Consider the following 27434-nt stretch of genomic DNA (forward strand, 5'->3'; position numbering starts at 1 on the left):
CCACACCACCTTTTCTCTGCAATCTCCTTTTTTTTTCTTAAACATTTTCCCACCGAAAGTGAGCAACCCTCTCAAATAATTTTCCACCACCACATTTTTATATTTTATTTGGGCCTCTACAGTGTCAGCTTAAAGAAATTGGAAATAATGGAACTGTTGAAATCGGAAAACACATAACAAACTATTTTAGTAACATCTCAATTGCTTTATCAAATTTCTCTAGAAGTAGCAGTATACTTATTTTAGTAACCCATATATACTTATTTTTCTTTATAGAACTAGCAGTATACAACTTCCATCGATTTCGTTTGCCAGTTCTCTGAACATTGTAAATTAGGTGAGGAAAAAGAATACACATGATAGCGTCATCATGATTTTTGCAAAATGATCATGGGAATCATTCTTTTTGCTATTTCATATTACTTGTCTGCTTTTGTTTTAGCTGATGACATGCTAAATCAATACCAGCCAATCAATGACAGTGGGGCATTAGTATCTGCTAGAGGAGATTTCAAGTTAGGCTTCTTCAGTACAAACAATTCGATGAGTCGATACTTGGGGATATGGTGTAACAATATCCCAGTTCAAACCATTGTTTGGGTGGCGAACAGAGACAGACCGCTTAATGATTCTTTGGGTGGTCTAAAGATTGGGGAGAATGGAAATTTGATCCTTCTTGGCAGCGGAGGAATAGTTGCTTGGTCTACCAGTATCCAGAATCTATCATCAAAACCCACTGTTGCACTGCTCTTAGACTCTGGAAATCTTGTTTTGAGAAGTGAAAATGGTGGGAACACAGAAAGTTATATTTGGCAAAGCTTTGATCATCCTTCAGATACACTGATAGCTGGTATGAAGCTGGGATGGGATTTGAGAGTTGGTTGACCGGTAATTGACATCGTGGAAGAGCGCAGATGACCCTTCTCCCAGAGATATCTCTTATCTGTTCGATCTTGATGGTCTTCCACAAGGTGTTATAAGTAAAGGGTCTGTTAAGCAGTACCGAACTGGGATATGGAACAGGCTGCAGTTTAATGGTGTCGAGCCTCAAAACTCTATCTTCAATGCTAATTTCATCGATAATTCAGAGGAGGTGTATTTCAAGTTTGATCTAGATGAACAGATAACAGGGCTGGTTTTGAATTACACAGGACAATGCAATGTGTGATATGGAACAATAGGAACCTTGAGTGGGTTGTCATTAATACAGTACCTAGTAATCCATGCGAAAGATATGGCCAGTGCGGTCCAAATTCTATTTGCACAATCTCTAATGCATTCATATGTAGTTGTTTGGATGGATACATTCATAAATCATCGCAAGATTGGAATACGATGGTTTGGAATGGTGGGTGCATTCGCAAATACCCATTAAACTGCTTGGATGGAGAAGGATTTGTGGCATTCAAAGGTATGATCGTCCCTGATTTGTTAAGAGTTTTCGCTGAACACCAGTATGACACTTAAAGAATGTGAATTGGAGTGTTTAACGAATTGTTCTTGTACTGCTGATGCTAACCCTGATACTACTGGAGGGGCAAGTGGATGCTTGATTTGGTATGGGGATCTGATTGATATTAAAAGATTTGCAAATCCTGGCGATCAAACTTTGTATATTCGGGTTACAGCTGCAGACCTCGGTATGTTTCTTGTGATTTGTGTTTAATAATTCATTAGGCTACATAAATTTGGCCAATCATGTAAACTACGCGATTTTTCTCTTAAATTTTTATCTATATAATTCTCACTGGATGGTTGTCTGTAGAGTCTAGATTAGATTCCGAGGAGGAGGAGAAGAAGAAGCTCCTGTTGGTGATTATCCCCGTCTCAGTGGCTTTGTTGTCGTTCCTTCTTGCTTCTTGTGTCATATGGAAGAGGATAAAACAAACATGAGGTAAATCTAAAATTCCTTAATTTGGTTGAAAGCTAACTTTATGTGGAATTTATAGTAACTAAAGATTTCGTAGTCAATGTTATTTCAATGAATAGAATTATAAATAAATAAATAAAACAGAAGGCAACAACAAATGAAAGCATGATTTAGAATTAAATTATATGAGATAAAACCGTCCCCGGTGTGTTAAGTGATATTTTTGAGTATTATCTCAATAGTGAATACTGAAAATGTTATATAATAAAGAGTCAATATTTGACTTATTCTTAATGAATCTTGTACTATTACAGGATCGTATAAAAATACAAACACAAGTCCACACATTGCACACCAAAACAGCTTAGCTTTGTTAGGTGCGGTGGAGACTTAAGTTTCTCTGAACTAGAAATATGTCAAACCATGAGTCTACCAACAAGTTAATTGGAATAACCTGTGTTTGTTTCATTAGAGTTTCTTATTAAGAGTTTATCCTTTTGTTGACTTAAAGTTTGATCCCATTGGACTACATCAAAGATGACATTTCAGTGGCTTGGATTTTCTTAATCCTAATATATCATTGGTCCATTATGGTAAGATAGTTTAACAATGTTGTTGGGTCTATTTCCTTTCATCTTAAGTTTTGGGATATTTGGCGATCTAACTTGGTATTATAGCTCTAGATCTGGGGATGGCTTTTGGTTTGTTGTATGTTTTCACCTAGATATGCAAGATGAGATCTGTTTACAACTAAAGTTTTGGGATAATTGGTTATCTGACTTGGTGTTGGCACTCTAGTTCCGGGGAAGGCTGTGAATTTGTTGTTTGTTTGCTCCTAGATGTGCAAGACAAGGTTTGTTTGAACTTGGTTAGTTGTCTGTTTGCCTATAGGTTGGAAGACAGTGAGAAAGATAGGGCTGCACTTGAGAAAAGGTATTAAAATAGGCTGGAGATATGTTGTTGATGAATGGTGTTAAGATAGCTAGATATATAATGGCAGACCATTTTTATAACAGCTTATGCTTTTGTAACAATTGATAATCCAACACTTTACATTGAATAAAAACATAACAAGGGTATTTTGTGCATACTTTTACTAACTCCTTTATCTAGATTGATATGCGAGGAGCACTTAAAAAGTTAATGCTCTTGTTAAGTTGTTCCCCCCTCCCCCCTCTCCATATTTACCATTTTTTCTGTTCCTCTTCTGTACTTTAAATACCAAATTCCCCTGTAAAATTTATGCATCGGGGTATTGTGGAATTTAATGCCATATGATAGTCATATGTGGACACAAATATAACCAAGTTTCAATTTTGTTTGTTTCCTGATCTTCTCATTTGTTGTGATCGACAGGTTCACAGCCAAACATTCCATTCAAAGATGATGAAAACATAGACTTACCCATTTTCAATATAGTCACAATTGCAAATGCTACAAACAATTTTTCTGTTTATGATAAGATTGAAGGTGGGTTCGGACTAGTTTACAAGGTATCTTTATTGCCAAGCTTCATCATCGAAATCTTGTTAGGCTTTTGGGATGTTCCATTCAAGGAGAAGAGAGGATGTTGATCTAAGAGTATTTGCCCAACGGCAGCTTGAGCTTCTTTATTTTTGGTTTGATCCTTCGACCTTTCTTCTAACTTCTTCAGTTGAATGTCGAAACCGAACTACACACTACTCAAACTTGTCCACCATTATGTCAACTATTGAATAGAAAACTGATATTCTATACAAATGCCTTTCTTGATCTATGTCCTAGATACAACAAAAAGCAACTCTCTTGAATGGAGGAAACGCTTTGATATTATTGTGGGGATTGCTCGAGGGCTTCTCTACCGTCATCGAGATTCAAGACTGATAATTAGTCATTGGCTAGCAATGTGCTACTAGACAATGAGATGAATCCCAAAATTTCAGGCTTCGGCATTGCTAGAGCTTTTGGAGGAGATCAAGTATACAAGAAAACGAGAAGGGTGATTGGAACTTCGTAAGTACCCAAAAGATTTCTTGCATGTACTTACCCAACTTCAAGTTTCACCGACTTCTTTATTGATTTATTAATTTGATTATGGCATGCAGTGGTTATATGTCCCCAGAGTATGTATTACGTGGGCTATTTTTAATGAAATCATATGTTTTTAGTTTCGGAGTACTTGTTTTAGAAATAGTGAGTGGATAGAGGAACAGAAAGTTCTAACATCCTAACCATACTCACAACCTGCTTGGACATGTAAGTTTTTACTTGAGTCTGTTCTCTTCATTTTTGGAATTTTCTTCCATTATTGATATCTGATATAAATGTGCTCTCTTAGGCATGGAAACCATGGATTGAAGGGAATGCCATCCAGCTAGTCGATGAAAAGTTGGAAACTTCAGCAATGTTGACGTTAGAAGTATTAAAATGTGTACAAATTGGTCTCTTGTGTGTGTAACAACGTCCCGAAGATAGGCCGGCAATGTCATCTATGGTGCCAATGTTGGATAATGGGAGTGCAATGTTACCTTGTCCTAGACAACCCGGATTTTATACAGAGGAGAGTAGTGATGATATAGAACTTGCATCGACTGTAGGAATAAAATGTTCTGCAAATGAGACGACTCTAATGGGATGATGAGAAATTCCAATTAAGGCTTCGTTTGGGAAGCCAAGTTTGAGGCTTTTTTAGCTATTTTAGCCACAAAAAATAAAACAATAAGATAAAATATCACATCAAATCCAAAATCGTTACATTTTTTCTTTCACAAAAAAGTCAAAAGCTATTTCCAAACGAGGCTTTTTAAACTCAAGCTAAAATAGTCAAAAAAGTCAAAAAGCTAAAAAGCCAATCCACTTCCCAAACGAACCCTAAGCATATTAGCTCGTAGTTATTATTATTATTTTTCAATAAGAGTGTTAATACCATATTTGATAATAGTCTTACCGACAGATGATATATAAGTTTTCTTGTTTAATAGCAAACGAGGTAGAATGAATGACCAATTTTTATTGGCCAAAGACTTTCCGATGCTCAAATAGTACACTGGTGAGAGTTATGCAATCAGGGTTGGAATTGTTGCATACTTCCTTAGGAGTTAGATGAGATGGATTTTGGATTGTGATCCCTTATTTCTTGTTTTGATTGTTTTTTGGAGAATATTCTTGTTTGACAGTAAACGAGATAGAATGAAGGATAAAAGACAATTTTAGTTCTCAAAATATGCGTTTTTTTTTTTGTCATTTTAGTCCTTTAAATTTCAATTTTGTCCTTTTGGTCCTCAAAAACTTGTCAATTTGAGTCAACTTGGTTTTACGTTTAACGTTTGTTAATAGAAATATGAATAAAAGACAATTTTGGTCTTTAAAGCATGCATTTCTTGTCATTTTAATCCCTTAAATTTTAACTTTTGTCATTTTACTCCTCAAAGTTGTCAATTTGAGTCAATTTAGTCCTAGCTCAAATTGACAGCTTTCAGGACCAAAATGACAAAATTTATAACTTGATGGATCAAAATGACAAAAAATGCATTCTTTAGGGACCAAAGCTATATTTCATTCATATTTCTAATAACGGACGTTAAACTTAGGACTAAATTGACTTAAATTGATAATTTTGATAACCAAAATGACAAAATTAAAACTTAAAACGAATATTTTAGGGACTAAAATTGTCTTTCATACTAGAATGAGTGATCGATTTTTATTGGCCAAAGACTTTCTTGTTGTGGTGTTATTGTCAATTAATTTTATGTGGTTTTAAGGATGTCCTTGTAAAAAACTTGACAAAATGTGTATTATTTTTTTAGAAAATTCTTGAATCAAGTCTTTCTTCTATATAATACATTTCTATTTTGTATAATACACACGTAATTTTTTTAATAGTAAATTATGACGGTAGTCCTTGTATATTCAGTCATTGTAATTTAAATTGGCTCGATTTTGACTTTGAATTATTATTTTATGTCAATTTGATCCAATTAGTTACAAATTTTAGCATTTTTTAAAGAAAATATGCACGTAAGTGTCGTGTGTTATATTTTTAAGGGTAAAATTATAAATTTACTCAATTCAGTGTGTTAACATCAACTAATTTTAGTGATAATTTTTCTTAAAAAACACTAATAGTATTATTAATTGAATCAAATTGACGCAAATCTATAATGAATGATCAAAATCAAGTCAATTAAAAGTGGAAGAACCAAAATGATACAAAGAGTAAAATACAGGAACCACCGATCTAATTTGCTCTTTTTTTTAACTATGCAATTTCCTTTTGTTATTGCTTGAGTTAACAGGTTGCATCCTAGGTCCAATCATTGATTTTCTTTCATAAACACAAGAAGATAGTGAAAAGAATTTAAGGATAATTTAGAGCGGTTATTCTGTGTCACAACCACTTGCTATTACACAGTTTGGTAGAAGAGATAGAATTCACGATTTTTGTTGAGTGATAAGCAACAAGAGAAGGTATAATGATTTGTGATTAATTTGTAATGTGTCATATGATATCCTAGATGCAGTAAACAAATTTTTTTTTTTTAATGAACCTTTGCTCACAATTATAAAAAAACACAACGATTGATATGAAAAATTATATCAAATTTCACTAAATACAGTACACTTACAATTATACATTAATCAATATTAGATAGATGAAAAAAAATAATAATAATGTCATCAAATATTAAATAAAAATATAAATTTTATCCCTAAAAGTTTATTTTAATACTTTTAAACAATTAAAAAAAAATTGACAAAATTGCACCTTCCTGAACCAGTTAAAAGTTACCCAAAACCACCAAATCGTTACCTAAAAAAACCCACCAAAACCTTCACCCTTCAATCCAACAGCCACACCTATCAATTTCTATCTTTTACATGCATTTTGTCAAACACCTTCACCATATTTGGTTTGTTTGTTGAGAGATAATTTTTGTGAATTTTTTAAAATTTTATTTAGTTGAAAATTTAAAAAAAAACAAAATTTAAATTACTTTTCTCTTTACTACACACTAATCAATAACTTTTTCTCTCTTTTCACTCATTTTTTTACGTTCTACGCATCAATCAATTAGTTTTCTCTCACACTTATCTATTCACCTATATAATAAATAAATAAAAAATTATGTAAATGGTCCTTATAGTTTACATGATGTGTCAATTCGGTCTATGTTGTTTTAATTTGCTCGATTTTGTCCCTTAATTTAACAAATTGTGTCATATTGGTCCAATAAATAACTACCGTTAGGTTTGGTGGACGGAAACTCAAACGATATGTTAATTTGGTCCCCGTAGTTTACGTGATGTGCCAAGCAAATTAAAACAATATGGATCAAATTAATACATCGTGTAAATTATAAGGAGCAAATTGGCACATTTAAACACGTGACGACTTTTCGTCCACCGAACCTAACGACTGTTATTTATTGGACCGAAATAACAAAATCTATTAAATTAAGGGGCAAAATCGAGCAAATTAAAACAAGATAGACTAAATTGACATATTTTGTAAACTACAGAAACCATTTACATAATTTATCCAAAAAAAATAAAAAATCATCTGACGGCTGTGATGTCTCGGGTACTTTACCCAATTGAATTTCTATTTAATTCCGTTTAAACACCTCGTTTTCAAGTGTTTGATTTTAATTTTGAGACCTCCAAATCCGTGTAGTGTCACCACACTTTGTAACTCTCTTGTTTTAATTTTCTAAATTACTTCTGATTTAAAGATTTGAATTTCATATGTGAGGTCGGAATCAGAGTGTGGGAAACACCTTGGTAATTGGTTTAGAGCCACCAGGTTTTCTCGCACGTGCAGATTACTACAAGTGTGGATTGGTTTTCTGGGGACTGGACTGCACGGCGGAGGCCAAGGCCGCACGTGTGGGGATTTGGAGTTGGGATGGATTTTTCTTTTGCGTGAAAGCACACGTACGGCCTTGGGCCACCGCATGTGCGAGAGAGTCGCATCTGTGGCCAAGGACTCCATACGTGCGAGGTTTCGCATTTTTGTTTCTATTTTTTAGTTCATTTCACTCAAATCTGATCCCAAAACCCTATTTCTCTTATTTTGATTATACCTCTCTCTATGTATCACTTTTCTCTCTTTTCCTCTCTGTACAAAAGTAATTGTAGTTGGTACAGTCAAACAATATACTATAAATAATTCATACAAATAATTCATACATTTGGCAAACAATTTTAACATAAAAAAAAAAAAATTTATTTCTCCAAAAGCAACTGCAGTTACTGTAGTTAAACAATATACTATAAATAATTCATACATTTGGCAAATAACCATCCATCCATTACTTCTAAATAATTCACCAATTAATTTTTTTTCCCTTTAAATTTTGTAAACCTTCATTTTTAAACTGCTAATACTATAATACAGGTTTGGTTCACTAAAATGAAATTGAATTGAATGATATGTGCCCTAGTCTCTTTATAAAATGACTAGTCCCTTCACATTGGTGAAAGATGATTTCATTTGTTATTTTTTTTAATTATTTTTAGTAAATCAAACGTGAGGATGGACATATCTTCTAAGAAACTCCAATATTTAATTACAGTCGAAGTGTTGAAAAAAATTGGAAATAATGGAACTGTTGAAATGGGAAAACACATAACAAAGTAACATCTCAACTGCTTTATCAAATTTCTATAGCAGTGATGTGTCACAATCTTATTCTATTGCTGATTTCCAAGTTTTGAATATTATCTTCCTCATTGGCCCGCATATACTGATTTTTCTTATAGAAATAGCAGTATACAACTTCTATTGACTTCGTTCGCCATTTCCCAGTAGTGAAAAACATTGTAAATTTGGTGAGGAAAAAGAATACACATGATAGCATCATCATAATTTTTGCAAAATGATCATGGGAATCATACTTTTTGCTATTTCATATTACTTATCTGCCTTTGTTTTAGCAGATGACATGCTCAATCAATACCAGCAAATCAATGACAGTGGGGCATTAGTATCTGCTAGAGGAGATTTCAAGTTGGGCTTCTTCAGTACAAGCAATTCGAGGAGCCGATACTTGGGGATATGGTATAACAATATCCCAGTTCAAACCATTGTTTGGGTGGCGAACAGAGACAGACCGCTTAATGATTCATCGGGTGGTCTAAAGATTGGGGATGATGGAAATTTGATCCTTCTTGACAGTGGAGGAATAGTTGCTTGGTCTACCGGTATCCAGAATATATCGTCAAAGCCTACTGTTGCACAACTCTTAGACAATGGAAATCTTGTTTTGAGAAATGAAAATGGTGGGAGCACAGAAAGTTATATCTGGCAAAGCTTTGATCATCCTTCAGATACACTGATAGCTGGTATGAAGCTGGGATGGGACTTGAGAGTTGGTCTGGACCGGTATTTGACATCGTGGAAGAGCGCAGATGACCCTTCACTTGGAGATTTCTCTTATGTGCTTGATCGTGATGGTCTTCCACAAACTGTTATACGTAAAGGGTCTGTTAAGCAGCACCGAAGTGGGCTATGGAATGGTCTGCAGTTTAATGGAGTTGAGCTTAAAAACTCTATCTTCAATGGTAATTTCATCGATAATTCAGAGGAGGTGTATTACGAGTTTGATCTATATCAACAGCTAACAAGGTTGATTTTGAATTGCACTGGGACAATACAATGTGTGATATGGAACAATAGGAACCTTGAGTGGGTTGTCATTGATACAGAACCTAGTAATCCATGTGAAAATTATGGGCATTGCGGCCCTAATTCTATTTGCACAATCTCTAATGCTTACATATGTAGTTGTTTGGATGGATACATTCCTAAATCATCGCAAGATTGGAATGCGTTGGTTTGGGATGGTGGGTGTGTTCGCAAATACCCATTAAACTGTTCGGATGGAGAAGGATTTGTGGCATTCGAAGGCGTGATCGTTCCTGATTTGTTAGATTTTTGGATGAACACCAGTATGACAGTTAAAGAATGTGAATTGGAGTGTTTTAAGAATTGTTCCTGTACTGCTTATGCCAACTCCGATACTGCTGGAGGGGGAAGTGGATGCTTGCTCTGGTATGGGGATCTGATTGATATTAGAAGCTTCCCAAATCCTGGTGATCAAACTCTGTATATTCGTGTAACGCCCTCAAAATAATAACAATAAACCCATCAAATGAGACATGCATTGCCATATAAACTAATCACATTCTTTTATTCGTTAGTGTTGCATTACATAAGTATTACATGTTAACATCAAAACAAAATGCCCTACGGGCTTACAGTTTTCCAAGTTAACACTTGGTTACAACAAAGAGTACTAACTCGTTTACACATTAAGCCCTTGGCTTGAAGTTACATGTAATACATCAAACATAAACCGACAAAGCCATGTCCGCCTCTAGCCTTCCAAGCTATATCCTTGGAGGTGGCATGCTTCCTGTACCTGAAAATGATATTCCCATATAGGGTGGGCCACAGCCCAGTAGAAATACACTAAACCAACCATGGACAATGACTAAAACATTAGCAATTGATAGATGGCTAACACTGATACTTTCACATAAATCACATATTTATGTCATACAACTTATGAGTCTAAGTTACCTTTCATTTTCCCTTTTTCAACAGATAAGCATATCAGCTCTGTCATCATTTCAACAGATAAGTATAAAAACTATATCCCACATTTACAGATAAGCCTATAAGCTGTATCCACATTTCACAACAGATATGTATAACAACAATATCCCACATTCAGATAAGCATGTAAGCTATATCCACATTCTCATCAGATATGTATAATAACAATATCCCACATTCAAATAAGCATATAAGCTATATCTACATTTCACAAGATAAGCATATGAGCTCTATCTTCACTTCACTAGACAAGCATATGAGCTGTATCTACGGAGTTCATCCCCTATCTTCTCCCAACACTATCCGGTTTAGAGGTACATCCCCTATCTTCCCCTAAACCGCGGAGTACATCCCCTATCTCCTCCCCTACACATAACGTATACAAACACATTGGTTCTATATACAATCACCCAATACATACAATTAATGTATTCTATCGATCCGTCAAATTCCATGACACATTCCATTGATTAGTTTCAGTTTGCCTAATCATCATGCATTGTCTACAACAATCACGACTATCCTCCACCGATAGCCCAAAGCAGTTATTTCTAAACAGAAAATAAATGCACAAATGGATATTCAATTAACGTTTCATTTCCTCATTTATCCCAATTAATTATCCCAATTAATTAAACAATGTAATTAGGCTATTTTCCATAATTACCATTTCAACCCTTAGGTCCCATTTTCATCAATGACTCAACATTAATTCCATTTCTCTATGCCAAACATGCATCTAGGTTTATTATGAATAAAATCCCAACTTTTGTAAAATTACACAAAAGCCCCAAACTTTCACAAAATTGCCAAACCAACCCCAACATCTCAAAATACCAAAATTTAAAGACAAAACCCATAGAGAGGAGTAGGATATCCCTACCTCAAATTCGGAGTCCCAAAGGAGAAGATGACAAAACCCAACGTGCTCCAAAACCCGAAATTTTCAGATTAAAATGTAGCCCTCGACGATCAACAACTTTTTTGTAAAGGCCAAAGGTGAGCAAATCACTCCTACTAGATCAAAACCTAGAGAGAAGGTAGAGTCTAGAGTGAGAGGCTCAACAATGGTGTTTTTGGAAAAGTAAGAGAGAGAAGAGAAAGTGAAAAAGTGATTTGAAAAGTCACAACTTCGAAACTTAAACCCAGTCTTCCGCTCGAGCGTAAAACACTCCGCTCGAGCGTCACTCACAGACTTACGCTCGAGCGTCCAAACTTCCGCTCGAGCTCCGAATGCACTCTCCCAGCATCTCGACCGAACCAGGTCTCCGCTCAAGCATAAAACACCCCGCTCGAGCGTCACTCACACAACCCCGCTCGAGCGGCCAATTCCACGCTCGAGCGTACAACGCTGCACAGGAAAATACTGAATGGGTGTAATCTCCGCTCGAGCGCCAACACCCCCGCTCGAGCGTACAGGCCAAAATCTGGGCAACTAGTTTTGGTCTCTAAACTCAACCAACCTGTAACAAACCCGCCCAATACATCCTATAACTCAATTACGAAGTAAAAAAAGATGTAAACAAGATAATAATCAACTACCAACATCCACGGACACATGTCCGGATCACTGTACAACAAGGGTAAACCCGGGATCGCTATAACCTCCCCCCCTTAAAGAATTTCGTCCCCGAAATTAAGCACAAGTTTTCAAAAACAGGTTTTCCTCCATTTTAGATGATGTTACACTTTAACATTCAACAATTCGACCCATCACCGGTCATCCCATCCCTTTAACAAGAGACATTTCACAATATGTAAACAACATATGTACTTCCAACATGCATCAACATTATGCACTATCTTTCCAATTTCAACAATATATTCAACATATATAATGTCACATTCAACTTCCATATGAGGCAAGTTCCAATAAACCAAACATTTTCAATGTTTCACAACTTAAGACATATATAAAAGCTCTTAAGTTCAACAATAGTTCAAAATTTAGCTACAAGATTACATATCAACAAACAAGTCCGGATATTTTTCACGGACTTCCAACTCACGTTCCCAAGTGGCTTCCTCCACTCTGTGATGTTTCCACAAGACTTTCACCAAAGGAATGGTCTTGCCACGCAGGACCTGATCCCGCCTATCCAAGACCCGAACCGGTCTCTCCTCATACGAGGCATCCTCGTCTACCTCTAAATCGGTCCAATCCAACACATGTGATGGATCTGGCTCATACTTCCGAAGCATACTCACATGAAACACGTCATGAACTCCGGATAACTGCGGCGGTAAGGCTAACCGATAAGCAACCTCGCCAATCCGCTCAAGGATCTCAAAAGGACCAATAAACCGAGGGGATAACTTCCCACTCTTCCCAAATCGCATCAAACCTCGCCTAGGTGATATCTTCAGAAAGACATGATCACCTACCTCAAACGCCAAAGGCCTCCTCCTACGGTCAGCATAAGATTTCTGACGACTCTGGGCTGTAACAAGCCTCCTACAGATAAGCTCAACTTTCTCCGTCATCTCCCTAACCAACTCCGGACCCAACAAAGGTGCATCACCCACCTCGGCCCAACAAACCGGAGACCTACACGGTCGGCCATACAAGGCCTCAAACGGTGCCATACCGATGCTAGACTGAAAACTGTTATTGTAGGCAAACTCTACCAAGGGCAAGTGCCTCTCCCACGTCCCACTGAAGTCCAGGACACAACCCCGAAGCATATCCTCGAGGATCTGAATAGTATGCTCGGACTGCCCGTCAGTCTGAGGATGATAGGCCGTACTAAAGGTCAACTTAGTGCCCAAGGCACTCTGCAAACTCTGCCACAACCTAGCAGTAAAACGAGGATCTCTATCTGAGACGATCGTCACTGGGACCCCGTGCAATCTCACTACGTCCCGAATATACAAGTCGGCAAGATGATCTACCAAATCTCTCACGTGCATAGGAATAAAGTGCGCCGACTTAGTTAACCGGTCTACAACCACCCAAATAGCATCACTACCCCGCTGAGTCCTCGGAAGACCTACAACGAAGTCCATAGTGACATGCTCCCACTTCCACTCGGCAATAGGCAAGGGTTGCAACAAACCTGCTAGCCTCTGATGCTCGGCCTTCACTTGCTGGCAAGTAAGGCACTTTGATACGAAAACAGCCACATCTCTCTTCATACCCCGCCACCAAAACTGGCGACCCAAATCCTGATACATCTTAGTACCTCCCGGATGCACCGCAAGGCGCGAATGATGAAACTCTCGGAGTACTTCCTCTCGGCAAGACTCCGGTACAAACAAACGGTCTCGGTATCTCACACTCAGGTCGGGATACACCGTCAAACCCTTCTCAACCTTCCCACTGGAGATCTTCTCTCGGAGGGATTCTACCTCAAGGTCACCTCTCTGTGCCTCTAACACTCTAATCACAAGTGTAGGCTGCGTAACAACAGAAAACAAGGCCGCAGCCTCAACAGATTCGCCCAGTAGCAAATCAAACTCACCAAGTGCCCCCAACATCTCCCATTCACGGATGGCTATACAAGCTACATCACTAATGGATTTCCTACTAAGGGCATCGGCCACAACATTGGCCTTTCCCGGATGATAATGCAACTCAAAATCATAATCCTCGATGAACTCCATCCATCTCCTCTGCCTCAGATTCAAGTCTCTCTGTGTAAACAGATACTTCAAACTCTTGTGGTCCGAGAACACCGCAAACTTCTCACCATAAAGGTAGTGCCTCCAGATTTTCAAGGCAAAGATCCCTTCTGCTAACTCTAGGTCGTGTGTGGGGTAATTCTTCTCGTGTATTTTCAACTGACGTGAGCCATAAGCTACCACTTTCCCCTCTTGCATCAACACACAACCCAAACCCTCTCGTGAGGCATCACAATAAACCGCATAACCCAACCCTCTCTCCGGAATAATCAACACCGGAGCGGTGGTCAATCTAACTTTCAGCTCTTGGAACGACTTTTCACAAGTCTCACTCCACACAAACTTGACTCCCTTCCGAGTCAGTCTAGTCAACGGTGACGCTAACCTGGAGAAATCTTTCACAAATCGACGATAATACCCCGCTAATCCTAGAAAACTGCGGATCTCAAACACACTCTTAGGCTGTGCCCAATCTTGCACTGCCTCAACCTTGGATGTATCAACAGACACCCCTTCCCCGGATACCACGTGGCCTAAGAATTTGACTTCCCTCAGCCAGAACTCACACTTCCCAAACTTGGCATACAGCCTATGGGCTCTAAGTGACTCAAGTACCACTCTCAAGTGTGCCTCGTGCTCCTCCTCAAAAGGCGAATAAATAAGAATGTCGTCCACGAAGACAACCACAAATCGGTCTAAGAACTCCCGGAAAATTCGGTTCATCAAGTCCATAAAGACTGCCGGTGCATTGGTAAGCCCAAATGGCGTTACCAGAAACTCGTAATGGCCATACCGCGTACGGAATGCCGTCTTAGGAATATCTTCCTCCCTAACCCTCAACTGGTGGTAACCCGATCTCAAGTCTATCTTAGAGAAACAACGGGAACCCTTCAACTGGTCAAACAAATCATCTATACGGGGCATAGGGTACTTATTCTTAACCGTAGCCCGATTCAACTTCCGATAGTCAATACATAATCTCAAGGCACCATCTTTATTTTTAACAAAGAGGGCCGGTGCTCCCCACGGCGAAACACTAGGGCGAACAAAGCCCTTATCTAGCAATTCCTGGAGCTGAACTTTTAACTCAACCAACTCTGCTGGAGCAAAACGGTAAGGTGCCATAGAAATCGGCGCCGTGCCAGGCACTAAATCAATAGAGAACTCTATCTCTCGGTGAGGTGGTAAACTAACAAGATCTTCGGGAAAGACATCCGAATACTCACAAACCACCCTCGGCAATACAACCAGGGTCTCATCACACTCACCACTCTCAAAGCTAGCAAGTAAACCACTAAGCTCACTTCGCCCTCGCGAATCATACCCCGGTGGCAAAACACTACCAACCCGGTCTCCCAAGAAATGGAACCACTCCCCGCTCAAGGTACATAACGTGACCCTCTAGCGGTAGCAATCAATAACAGCCCGGTATGACGATAACCAGTCCATACCCAAAATAACATCAAAACCCTTCATGGGCATGACAACAAACGGAAAAGGAAGCCTATAGTCGGCGACCTCTATATCACAGCCTCTAATACCCTGTTTCAGAATCAACTCACCACCCAAAGGCGATACTACACAAATAGGAGATGCTAACTGTGCTAACTCCAATTCCAAAACAGATGCAAATGCAGCAGATACAAAAGAATGAGATGCACCCGTGTCTATCAACACATTAGCAACCGAGTTGCAAAACAGAAAAGTACCTCTCACTACTGATGGAGCCGGTACTAAATCCTGCGCGGTAACAGCATACACGCGCCCCGTAGGCCCCTGGCCTACCTGCTCACCTCTCGGAGCAAAAGACTGCTGCACAGACTGGGATGACGAAACTCCCGGATTGGCCCTCGAGGCCTGCACAGACTGAGCTGGCTGAAAACCCTGCGTCTGCCTAGAACCAGACGCTCATGACGTAGCACTCAACTGCGGGCAAAACCTCTTCAAGTGCCCAGGCTGTCCACACTGATAACAAGTCAAGGGCTGCCCCCTGCCCAAACTCTGACTCTGCGGTCTAGCTGAAGAAGAAGCAGCTTTCTGACCCCCACCCTTCTGCGGGCAAACTAAAACCTTGTGACCCAGCTGGCCACACTTGTAACAAGTAAACTCTCCCTGACTACCTCTCCCCGAGCCTGCACTCGGCACAGGAAAGGTCGATCTAGAGACTGCACCCTGAGACTGCTGAGGGTTATAACCCTTCTGTCTCCTGCCATCACTCTGACTATCCTGGCTCCTCTTGGAGCCCCTCTGTTCTTCCTTCTCTTCCTGCATCATAATTTCCATATGAGCAGCAGCATCAACTAGGTGCCTATACTCTCGAATGTATGACCCACCAACTCTCAACTTGAGGCCCCGCCTCAACTTCCGCTCAAACTCATAGCAACGGCGTTCCTCGGACGCCACCAGTTCCGGTGCAAACCTGGACAAACTGGTAAAAGTAGCCTCAAACTCGGCTACTGACAAGCCCTGCTGTTTAAGCCGGCTAAACTGATCCCTCAGCTTCTCCCTAGCTGTAGCAGACAAAAACCTCTCCTGAAAAGCATTCCGGTTAGAAACGGCATTGATCAAGTGCTTTTCCAACAAGACTCCCAGAAACCCAAGGATCCAATCAACATCCTAGAAATTAAATCCCATACCCACATAGTCACATAAGCATGTTATCAATTAAGCACATAGCATATGACACTACATCAAAGTCTCTATCAAGCGAGACAAACCCATTGTGATACTAATCACTTCCCACGTACCCAAAGTATTCAAACCCGGTACGCTCTGATACCAAGTTGTAACGCCCTCAAAATAATAACAATAAACCCATCAAATGAGACATGCATTGCCATATAAACTAATCACATTCTTTTATTCGTTAGTGTTGCATTACATAAGTATTACATGTTAACATCAAAACAAAATGCCCTACGGGCTTACAGCTTTCCAAGTTAACACTTGGTTACAACAAAGAGTACTAACTCGTTTACACATTAAGCCCTTGGCTTGAAGTTACATGTAATACATCAAACATAAACCGACAAAGCCATGTCCGCCTCTAGCCTTCCAAGCTATATCCTTGGAGGTGGCATGCTTCCTGTACCTGAAAATGATATTCCCATATAGGGTGAGCCACAGCCCAGTAGAAATACACTAAACCAACCATGGACAATGACTAAAACATTAGCAATTGATAGATGGCTAACACTGATACTTTCACATAAATCACATATTTATGTCATACAACTTATGAGTCTAAGTTACCTTTCATTTTCCCTTTTTCAACAGATAAGCATGTCAGCTCTGTCATCATTTCAACAGATAAGTATAAAAACTATATCCCACATTTACAGATAAGCCTATAAGCTGTATCCACATTTTACAACAGATATGTATAACAACAATATCCCACATTCAGATAAGCATGTAAGCTATATCCACATTCTCATCAGATATGTATAATAACAATATCCCACATTCAGATAAGCATATAAGCTATATCTACATTTCACAAGATAAGCATATGAGCTCTATCTTCACTTCACTAGACAAGCATATGAGCTGTATCTACGGAGTTCATCCCCTATCTTCTCCCAACACTATCCGGTCTAGAGGTACATCCCCTATCTTCCCCTAAACCGCGGAGTACATCCCCTATCTCCCCCTCTACACATAACGTATACAAACACATTGGTTCTATATACAATCACCCAATACATACAATTAATGTATTCTATCGATCCGTCAAATTCCATGACACATTCCATTGATTAGTTTCAGTTTGCCTAATCATCATGCATTGTCTACAACAATCACGACTATCCTCCACCGATAGCCCAAAGCAGTTATTTCTAAACAGAAAATAAATGCACAAATGGATATTCAATCAACATTTCATTTCCTCATTTATCCCAATTAATTAAACAATGTAATTAGGCTATTTTCCATAATTACCATTTCAACCCTTAGGTCCCATTTTCATCAATGACTCAACATTAATTCCATTTCTCTATGCCAAACATGCATCTAGGTTTATTATGAATAAAACCCCAACTTTTGTAAAATTACACAAAAGCCCCAAACTTTCACAAAATTGCCAAACCAACCCCAACATCTCAAAATACCAAAATTTAAAGACAAAACCCATAGAGAGGAGTAGGATATCCCTACCTCAAATTCGGAGTCCCAAAGGAGAAGATGACAAAACCCAACGTGCTCCAAAACCCGAAATTTTCAGATTAAAATGTAGCCCTCGACGATCAACAATTTTTTTGTAAAGGCCAAAGGTGAGCAAATCGCTCCTACTAGATCAAAACCTAGAGAGAAGGTAGAGTCTAGAGTGAGAGGCTCAACAATGGTGTTTTTGGAAAAGTAAGAGAGAGAAGAGAAAGTGAAAAAGTGATTTGAAAAGTCACAACTTCGAAACTTAAACCCAGTCTTCCGCTCGAGCGTAAAACACTCCGCTCGAGCGTCACTCACAGACTTACGCTCGAGCGTCCAAACTTCCGCTCGAGCTCCGAATGCACTGTCCCAGCATCTCGACAAAACCAGGTCTCCGCTCGAGCATAAAACACCCCGCTCGAGCGTCACTCACACAACCCCGCTCGAGCGGCCAATTCCACGCTCGAGCGTACAACGCTGCACCGGAAAATACTGAATGGGTGTAATCTCCGCTCGAGCGCCAAGACCCCCGCTCGAGCGTACAGGCCAAAATCTGGGCAACTAGTTTTGGTCTCTAAACTCAACCAACCTGTAACAAACCTGCCCAACACATCCTATAACTCAATTACGAAGTAAAAAAAGATGTAAACAAGATAATAATCAACTACCAACATCCACGGACACATGTCCGGGTCACTGTACAACAAGGGTAAACCCGGGATTGCTATAATTCGGGTTACAGCTGCAGACCTAGGTACCTTTCTTGTGATTTGTGTTCAATAATTCATTAGGCTGCATAAGTTTGGCCAAACACAAACTACACAGATTTTTTGTTTTTTTGTTTTGTTTTTTATTTTTAATTATAATTTTCACTGGATGGTGTTTGTAGTGTCTAGATCAGATTCCAAGGAGAAGAAGAAGAGGCCCATGTTGGTGATTATCACCGTCTCAGTAGCTTTGTTGTTGTTCCTCCTTGCTTCTTGTATAATATGGAAGAGGATAAAACAAACAAGAGGTAAATCTGAGGTTCCTTAATTTGGTTGAAAGTTAACTTTATGCGGAATATATATTAACTAAAGATTTCTGAGTCAATGTTAATCAAATGGATGTTAACTAAAGATTTCTTCCATGCTTTAAATACCAAATTCCCCTGTAAAACTTATGCATCCAGGTATTGTCGAATTCAATGTCATTGTGGACACAAATATAACCAAGTTTCAATTTTGTTTGCTTCCTAATCTTCTCATCTGTTGTGATCGACAGGTTCATAGCCAAACATTCCATTCAAAGATGATGAAAACATAGACTTACCCATTTTCAATATAGTCACAATTGCAAATGCTACAAACAATTTTTCTATTTCTAATAAGATTGGAGAAGGTGGGTTCGGACCAGTGTACAAGGTAATTTGAATTGCATTTACTAAAGTCATATAATTTTTTGTGTTATGGGTTTGTGAGTGTGCGTCAAAAGAGTGAGGGTTGAAAAAAATCTTGTTTTTCTTGTTTGTTTCATTGCACTTCTATGTAGTGTTGATTTGCCTTAGGTGGCCCCATATCTGTCTAGGTGGCTTTCACCTTAGATGTTTTGTTTGGCAAATGCCCGTGTATGATGTTTTTATCTTCAATCTTTATTTACTTTCTTACTTCCCAAAAACAAAACACAAAAAAAAAAGCTTGTGTATTTCCATAGGGTCAGCTATCAACTGGACAAGCGATAGCAGTAAAGAGGCTCTCGGAGAATTCTAAACAAGGGGTTGGTGAATTTAAAAATGAGGTTCAATGGCAGCTTGAGCTCCTTTAGGCTTTTGCGATGTTGCATTCAAGGAGAAGAGAGGATGTTGATCTATGAATATTTACCCAATGGCAGCTTGAGCTCCTTTATTTTTGGTTTAATCTTTCGACCTTTCTTCTAACTTTTTCAATTGAATGTCGAAAACAAACTACACACTACTCGAAGTTGTATATCATTATGTCAATTATTGAACCCAAAACTAATATTCTATACAAATGCCTCTCTTGATCTATGTCATAGATACTACAAAAAGTAACTCTCTTGAATGGAGGAAACGCTTTGATATTATTGTGGGAATTGCTCGAGGGCTTCTCTACCTTCATCGAGATTCAAGACTGAGAATTATTCACAGGGATCTCAAAGCCAACAATGTGCTACTGGACAATGAGATGAATCCCAAAATTTCAGACTTTGGCATTGCTAGAGCTTTTCGAGGAGATCAAATATCCGAGAAAACAAGAAGGGTGATTGGAACTTAGTAAGTACCCAAAAGATTTCTTCCATATACTTACCGAACTTCAAGTTTCATCGACTTCTTTCTTGATTTATTAATTTGATTATGGCGTGCAGTGGTTATATGTCCCCAGAGTATATATTACGCGGGCTCTTTTCAATGAAATCAGATGTCTTTAGTTTCGGAGTACTTGTTTTAGAAATAGTGAGTGGACAAAGGAACAGAAAATTCCGACATCCTAACCATACTCACAACCTTCTTGGACACGTAAGTTTTTACTTGAGTTTGATCTCTTCATTTTTGGAATTTTCTTCCATATTGATCTCTAATATAAATGTGCTCTCTTAGGCATGGAAACTATGGATTGAAGGGAATGCCATCAAGCTGGTTGATGAAAAGTTGGAAACTTCAACAATGTTGATGTCAGAAGTAATAAAATGTATACAAATTGGTCTGTTGTGTGTGCAACAACGCCCTGAAGACAGGCCAACAATGTCATCTGTGGTGTTGATGTTGGATAATGAGGGTGCAATGCTGCCCCGTCCTAAACAACCCGGATTCTATACAGAAGGGAGCAGTGATGAGATAGAACTTGCGTCGACTACGGGAATAAAATGTTCCTCAAATATGACAACTCTAACAATTCTACTAGGCCGATAAGAAATTCCAATTGAAGCACTAATGCTCATGGTTAATAATATTATTTTTTTTCCAAGAAGAGAGTTAATACCATATTTGATAACAGCTTTACTAATTATGGATGACAGAATATATAAGTTTCCTTGTTTGATAGTAGACGAGATAGAATGAATGACCAAGTTTTATTGGCCAAAGACTTTTCAATGCGCAAGTCAGTAAACTGGTGAGATTTATGCAATCGAGATGAGAGTTGTTGCATACTTCCTTCGGAGTTAGGTGGGATGGATTCTGGATTGTGATCCCTTATTTCTTGTTGTGATGTTATTGTCAATTAATTTTTTCTGTTTTTGAGGGATCCTTGTAAAAAAACTTGACAGAACGTGTAATATTTTCTTAGAAAAATCTTAAATCAAGTCTTCAATGTGTATAATACATTTCTATTATATTTATTAAACTTGAACTAAAAAGATTCACACATGTAATTTTTTGAACTTTAAAATTTCTTTTTGCTATTTCTCTAGAAAACAGGTTTCATGATAGATCCAATCATTGATTATTTTTTTTTTTTTTTGTTGATCAAATTGATTTTCTTTTCAAAGACACATTATGGTCGTTAAAAGAATTTAATGATATTTTAATACAGTTATTTTGTATCGTAATGACACAACCACTTGCTACTACACGGCTTGGTAGAAGAGGTAGAACTCATAATTTTTTGTTTGAAGATAAGCGACGGCAAAAGACATAATAATTTGTGATTAGTTTTATAATGTGTCATATGGTGTCCCACATATACTAAATAATTTTTAGCATTTTATAGATCTCCACTTACAATTACAAAAAAAAAAAAAAAAAAATACAATGATTGATATACAAAAAAAAAAAAAAATTATTTCAAATTTTGCTAAAAGCTTAATTATATTACACTAACAATCATACGTTAATCAGCATTAGATAAATAAATAATAATGATAATAATTTCACCAAATTTTAAATAAAAATATAAATTTATCCTTACAAAAACATTTCTTAAAATTTGTTTAAAATACGAATTACCTTATGTGATTTTGAAAATTATATTCCGCCCTTTTAAATTTATAATCGCATAACAAATTTATTCTATTAATGAAGTATCAAATAAATTACCAGTTTTTAATAATGTCATAAACATATTTCAATTAACAATTCAAATAATTTTATTATTGTATAGAAGAATCGTTAGAAATTTTATTTTTTATGTTAATTGTATTAAATAAACAATTCAAATAAGGAATTATTTCTCATTTTTCAAATCACAGGAAACAATTTGTATTTTAAATAAATGCCAGGAGGTGAATTTGTAATTTACCTATTTTAATACTTTTAAATAATAAAAAAAAGGTTTATTACACTTAATATTTCGAAACTATTACCAAATGTCTACTTAATTCATGATCGATTGAGTTTACTAAGTGCCTAATGTATATAAATTAAAATTTATTTATTTCTTAAACTATCGATTGAATCTATTAACCTTTTAAAATATTTAATTTAAACATATTTAATCAATTCTTATGATGAATTTCCTTTATAAGGATAACGATAATTATCTATAGTAAGTTTTTTTACTTATCTTTTATAATGGTTGCATACTTGCTTTTTTTTAGTATTATATGTCACATCACATCTCGTTTATAATTTTTAATTAATTATTTTTAATTTTTTTGCTAAGTTTTTTTTATAATTTAATTAATGTATTATTTTATTCTATTATTATTTTCAGTAAAGTATTATTATTTAAATTATCTAATTATATTTATTTAGTATATCTAATACTCTCATAATTTTAATACTCTCATAATTTCATAGGCAAAACTAAAAAATTAAATTCTAATAATAATTTAAACACACAAAGAAATTAAAAACTTTTTAATGACAAAATAAATTTTAAATTTTTTTTTGTAATAAAATCTTGATGAGATTGAATCTTTTTAATAATTTATAATATTTATGAACATATATTTTATTTTACGATTTTTTAAGAGCTAAACATGTTTGAATTAAATAATTGAAGAATATAGCACATTCAGTCGATAGATAAAGGGTTGAGAAAAAAAAGGTAAAGGAAGGGAGAGGGAAAGGGTTGATGTTGCGACGGTGGTGGCTCTGCGCCATTGTTGGCACTACCGGCGAGTCTACGCAACAGCGGTTGTGGTGGTTGGGAAGGAGTGGCCGAAGCTAGGAAGAGGTGATCAGAGTTGGGGGCCTGATCGGAGTTGGGTGTTGGCCGGAGAAAGGGAATGAGTTCTGCAAACCAGTGGCCGGAGACTGCCGGAGTTTGGGGTAAGAGTTTGGTTACTTTGGTAATGTGATTAATGGGTAGAATGGTATTAACAAAAAATAAAAAATAAAAAATAAAAATTGATAATTGATAATTGGGTGTCTAATCTAATTTTGCTAGGGATCATAAAAAAAAAATATTAGGAAGATAATCATGAAAGATTTTTTACTTTTGAATTATACACACAATAAAACATCACACACTAATCAACACTAATCAAAGAATGAAAAATTTTCATGATACATTTATGATATTTTTTTAATGATCCCTAATATTACTCAAAAACCAATTACCAACACAAGTGAAAGACTGGGGGAATTCTTTTCCCCTTCTCACCTACATGTATTTCTCCTAATTCTATTGGCACACCATAAATATTTTCAACTTACATTATTTTATGGTTCGAATATCAATTATTCGAACAAAAATCTTGATATTTGGATAATTAATTTCTGTTGAGAAATTGATAACATTTAATTTTTGTTCTGAAACTTATATAAAAAAACTCACAAATGATAAGAACCTAAACTGATAGCTGGTATGAAGCTGGGATGGGACTTGAGAGTTGGTTTGGACTTGACATCGTGGAAGAGTGCAGATGACCCTTCATTCAGAGATTTCTCTTATGTGCTCGATGTTGATGGTCTTCCACAAACCATTATACATAAAGGGTCTGTTATGCAGCACCAAAGTGGGATATGGAATGGTCTGCAGTTTAATGGAGCCGAGCTTAAAAACTCTATCTTCAATGCTAATTTCATCCATAATTCAGGGGAGGTGTATTTCATGTTTGATCTATATCAACAACTAACAAGGTTGGTTTTGAATTACACTGGGATAATGCAATGTGTGATATGGAACAATAGAAACCTTGATTGGGTTGTCATTAATACAGTACCTAGTAATCCATGCGAAAGTTGGGGCCAGTGTGGTCCTAATTCTAATTGCACAATCTCTAATGAATCATCACAAGATTGGAATACGATGGTTTGGGATGGTGGGTGCGTTCGCAAATGCCCATTAAACTGTTCGGATGGAGAAGGATTTGTGATATTCAAAGGCGTGACCATCCCAGATTTGTTAGAGTATTTGCTGAACGCTAGTATGACACTTAAAGAATGTGAATTGAAGTGTTTAAAGAATTGTTCTTGAACTGCTTATGCCAACTCCGATACTGCTGGAGGGGGTAGTGGATGCTTGCTCTGGTATGGGGATTTGATTGATATTCGAAGCTTCCCAAATCCTGGTGTTCAAACTCTATATTTGGGTTACAGCTGCAGACCGAGGTACGTTTCTTGTGATTTGTGTGCAATAATTCATTAGGCTACATAAATTTGGCCAAACACATAAACTACACATTTTTTATTTTTAAATATAATTTTCACAGGATGGTGTTTGTAGAGTCTAGATCAGGTTCCAAGGAGAAGAAGAAGAGGCTCGTGTTGGTGATTATTCCCGTCTCATTAGCTTTGTTGTTGTTCCTCCTTGCTTCTTGTATAATATCGAAGAGGATAAAACAAACAAGAGGTGAATCTAAGGCTCCTTAATTTGGTTGAAAGTTAATTGGAATTACTTGTTTGTTTTGTTAGAGTTTCCTGTTCAGAGTTTATTCTTTTGTTGACTTAATGTTGGCTCCCATTGGACTCCGTCAAAGACAACATTTAAATGACACGCATTATCTTAATCCTATTATTTCATTGGTTCTTTAATGTTTGCTCCCATTGGACTCCGTCAAAGACAGCATTTAAATGCTTGCATTATCCTAAGCCTAATATTTCATTGGTTCTTTATGATAACATAGTTTGACAATATTGTTGGGTCTATTTCCTTACATCTTAAATTTTTGGATAGCCTTTTTTTTTTTTTTTTTTTTTTTTTTTTTAAAATCAGCAACAGAAAGAGCCTTTATTGATGAAATCAAAACATACAATGCATATGAAAATACATCAACAAAGTTGAAGGAAAGTGCAAAAAGCATCAAAGTGTATCTCCCAAATCCCAACTAGGTTGGCACCAAGAAGAACACCCAATCATCTGCTAGCTCAAGCCAAAACGTTGGTGAGAGACAAACAGAAAAAGAAGAGGGGATAGATTAGATCAACCAAGCAAACTACAAGGATAGAAACAACAACAACCTAGGATAGAAAAAGCAGTAACCAAACTGAGCTAGCGGATCAACAACCAAACTAAGCTAGCAAAACACAAGACACATCAGCATCTGAACTGATTTTCCAACAGAGATCAACATGGCAGCAGCACCTCTGTTTCAGCTTCAAATTTGTTCAGATGCATTTTCTCAGAGCATCCCAATCCAGTATCAAATGCTTCTCAAATTTGAAATTTGATGAAAAACGTCGAATGAGGTGCTCTAACCCTTTCACCAAAATCATATCAAATAAAGGCAAAACCAAAGCTTTCATCAAATGAAGGGAGCCTTTCATCTTTCATCAAATTTAAATTTACCATTGGGCCAGACATCCTCCGGATGTCCACCCAAATGTTCATTAAGGGCAATTTTGATAGCTTTTTTGTTCATGTCCGGGGGACAACCTCCAGGACATCTGCCCGGATATCCTTCTGGATAACTGAGAATGTGAAAAAATCTGATGAAAATTTTAGTTTTAGCATTGGAATGAACGGGTATCAAATCAGAATTTTACTCAAATTTGATGAAATTTTTGATTCACCGTTAAAGATGGTCTCACCTGTTGTATGTTTGACACAATCACATTTGTTAGGTGTTTTTTTTTTTTATTTTTATTTTTTACTATTTTTTATATTTATTTTTTGTTGTTGTAATTGGCAATCATGTTGGGCAAAAAACATCATTCATTTGTAATTTCTTTCTTTTTCTTTTATCTGTGAGGTTACGAGAGTTTAGATACGAATCCAATCTGAGTTGTGCTTGTGTAAAAGAGTTTGTGCTGACATTCCGTATCTTGACTTGAGCATTCCTTGATTGATCGCTCGAGCGGGCTTTCGTGCGCTGTCTAGTGTTTTTGTTTATGTTATGAACTTTTGGGAAGCATATTTTACTGCTTGAGTGGTAGATGTTGCGCTCGAGGGGTTGGCTTATATATGAGAACCTTTGTTATCAGAATCTTATAATTCGCGATTCGATTCGCAATTTTTGCAAAATCGATATAAATCTACGGGTGAATCTATTTTGGAAATGAATCTCTAATGAATCGCACGATTCACAATTGATTCACAATTTGATTCGCTTTTTACGACTCATGCAATTTTGGAAATTATTGTGTCCAACATATTTTCGACTCTTTTTTTCTCTCTATCTTTTTAGTGAAAATGACATAATACAACTTTTAATAACGTTTAATACCAAAATAACCAACATATATACGTGATTTATTATTATTTTAGTGATCATAGAGTTTTTAATAAGATCTAATCAGATTCAGTCACACTCAACATATTTTTAACATTTCTTCTCAATTTTTCCCTTTAAAGAATCATAATATATTTTCTAAAAATGTTTAAGATTAAAGTTATTCTATGAATTATCTATTGCTATTTTATTAAATTAAATATAATTGAATATTGCATGTGTGAGGTCATTTATACCTTTTAAAATGTTTTAGGCTTTAAAATAAAAGATTCTAAATAATTCTTTCTTATTATTTGCTCACTATTTCTTAAAAAAGTATGTATACTTATTCTTCAAATATCAATAAAAGGGCATACCCAGTGCACGAAACTCCCGCTTAAGCAGGGTTTGCAGAAGGGTTGATATACGCAGCCTTGCCCTCGCAAGTGGAAAGACTATTTCCTCGATTCAAACCTGTGACCACTAGGTCACCAAGGGGCAGCCTTACCCTTGCTCGTCGTTAATCATTGTTACTTTGGAAATCGATAGTTTGTCTATTTGGTTATTTCTTTATTAAATGGTTGATAAGAAATATCTAAAAAAGAAAAAAAAGGTAAGATGGTGATCTTACATAGAAACCTTTGTTAATTTCTTACCTAT

The 27434-nt window shown here is 36.8% G+C and overlaps 1 protein-coding gene, 1 long non-coding RNA gene and 2 pseudogenes across 4 annotated transcripts in view; all 4 read left to right on the forward strand.

The window, feature by feature from the left end:
* LOC114311606 (S-locus-specific glycoprotein S13-like) overlaps positions 1-4020 on the forward strand; it is a 29461-nt gene extending 25441 nt beyond the window's left edge. Inside the window, exons 1-4 of one of the 3 annotated variants that reach the window (XR_014340609.1) lie at positions 3-1640; positions 1766-1894; positions 3227-3489; positions 3635-4020. Coding sequence is in view for 1 of the 3 variants with exons in the window: in XM_082887995.1 (XP_082744121.1) it covers positions 469-885 (417 nt within the window). In the remaining 2 variants the exon portion in view is untranslated. Of the gene's footprint in view, positions 1-2; positions 1641-1765; positions 1895-3226 lie in introns of those variants that run through there. The other 2 variants (XR_014340608.1, XM_082887995.1) reach the window with 2 other exon arrangements.
* A 4716-nt stretch (positions 4021-8736) lies between these two features.
* LOC114311607 (S-locus-specific glycoprotein S13 pseudogene) lies at positions 8737-9987 on the forward strand (annotated as a pseudogene).
* A 9131-nt stretch (positions 9988-19118) lies between these two features.
* LOC114311626 (G-type lectin S-receptor-like serine/threonine-protein kinase SD1-1) lies at positions 19119-21542 on the forward strand (annotated as a pseudogene).
* A 2321-nt stretch (positions 21543-23863) lies between these two features.
* LOC114311608 (uncharacterized) lies at positions 23864-25133 on the forward strand. Its single transcript, XR_014340611.1, has 2 exons — positions 23864-24735; positions 24837-25133. It is a non-coding gene; the product is annotated as an uncharacterized LOC114311608 (long non-coding RNA).
* Positions 25134-27434: the final 2301 nt, after the last annotated feature.

The sequence above is a fragment of the Camellia sinensis genome, chromosome 9, assembly GCF_055761805.1.
Source record: "Camellia sinensis isolate YWXY chromosome 9, ASM5576180v1, whole genome shotgun sequence".
Lineage (NCBI taxonomy): Eukaryota > Viridiplantae > Streptophyta > Magnoliopsida > Ericales > Theaceae > Camellia > Camellia sinensis.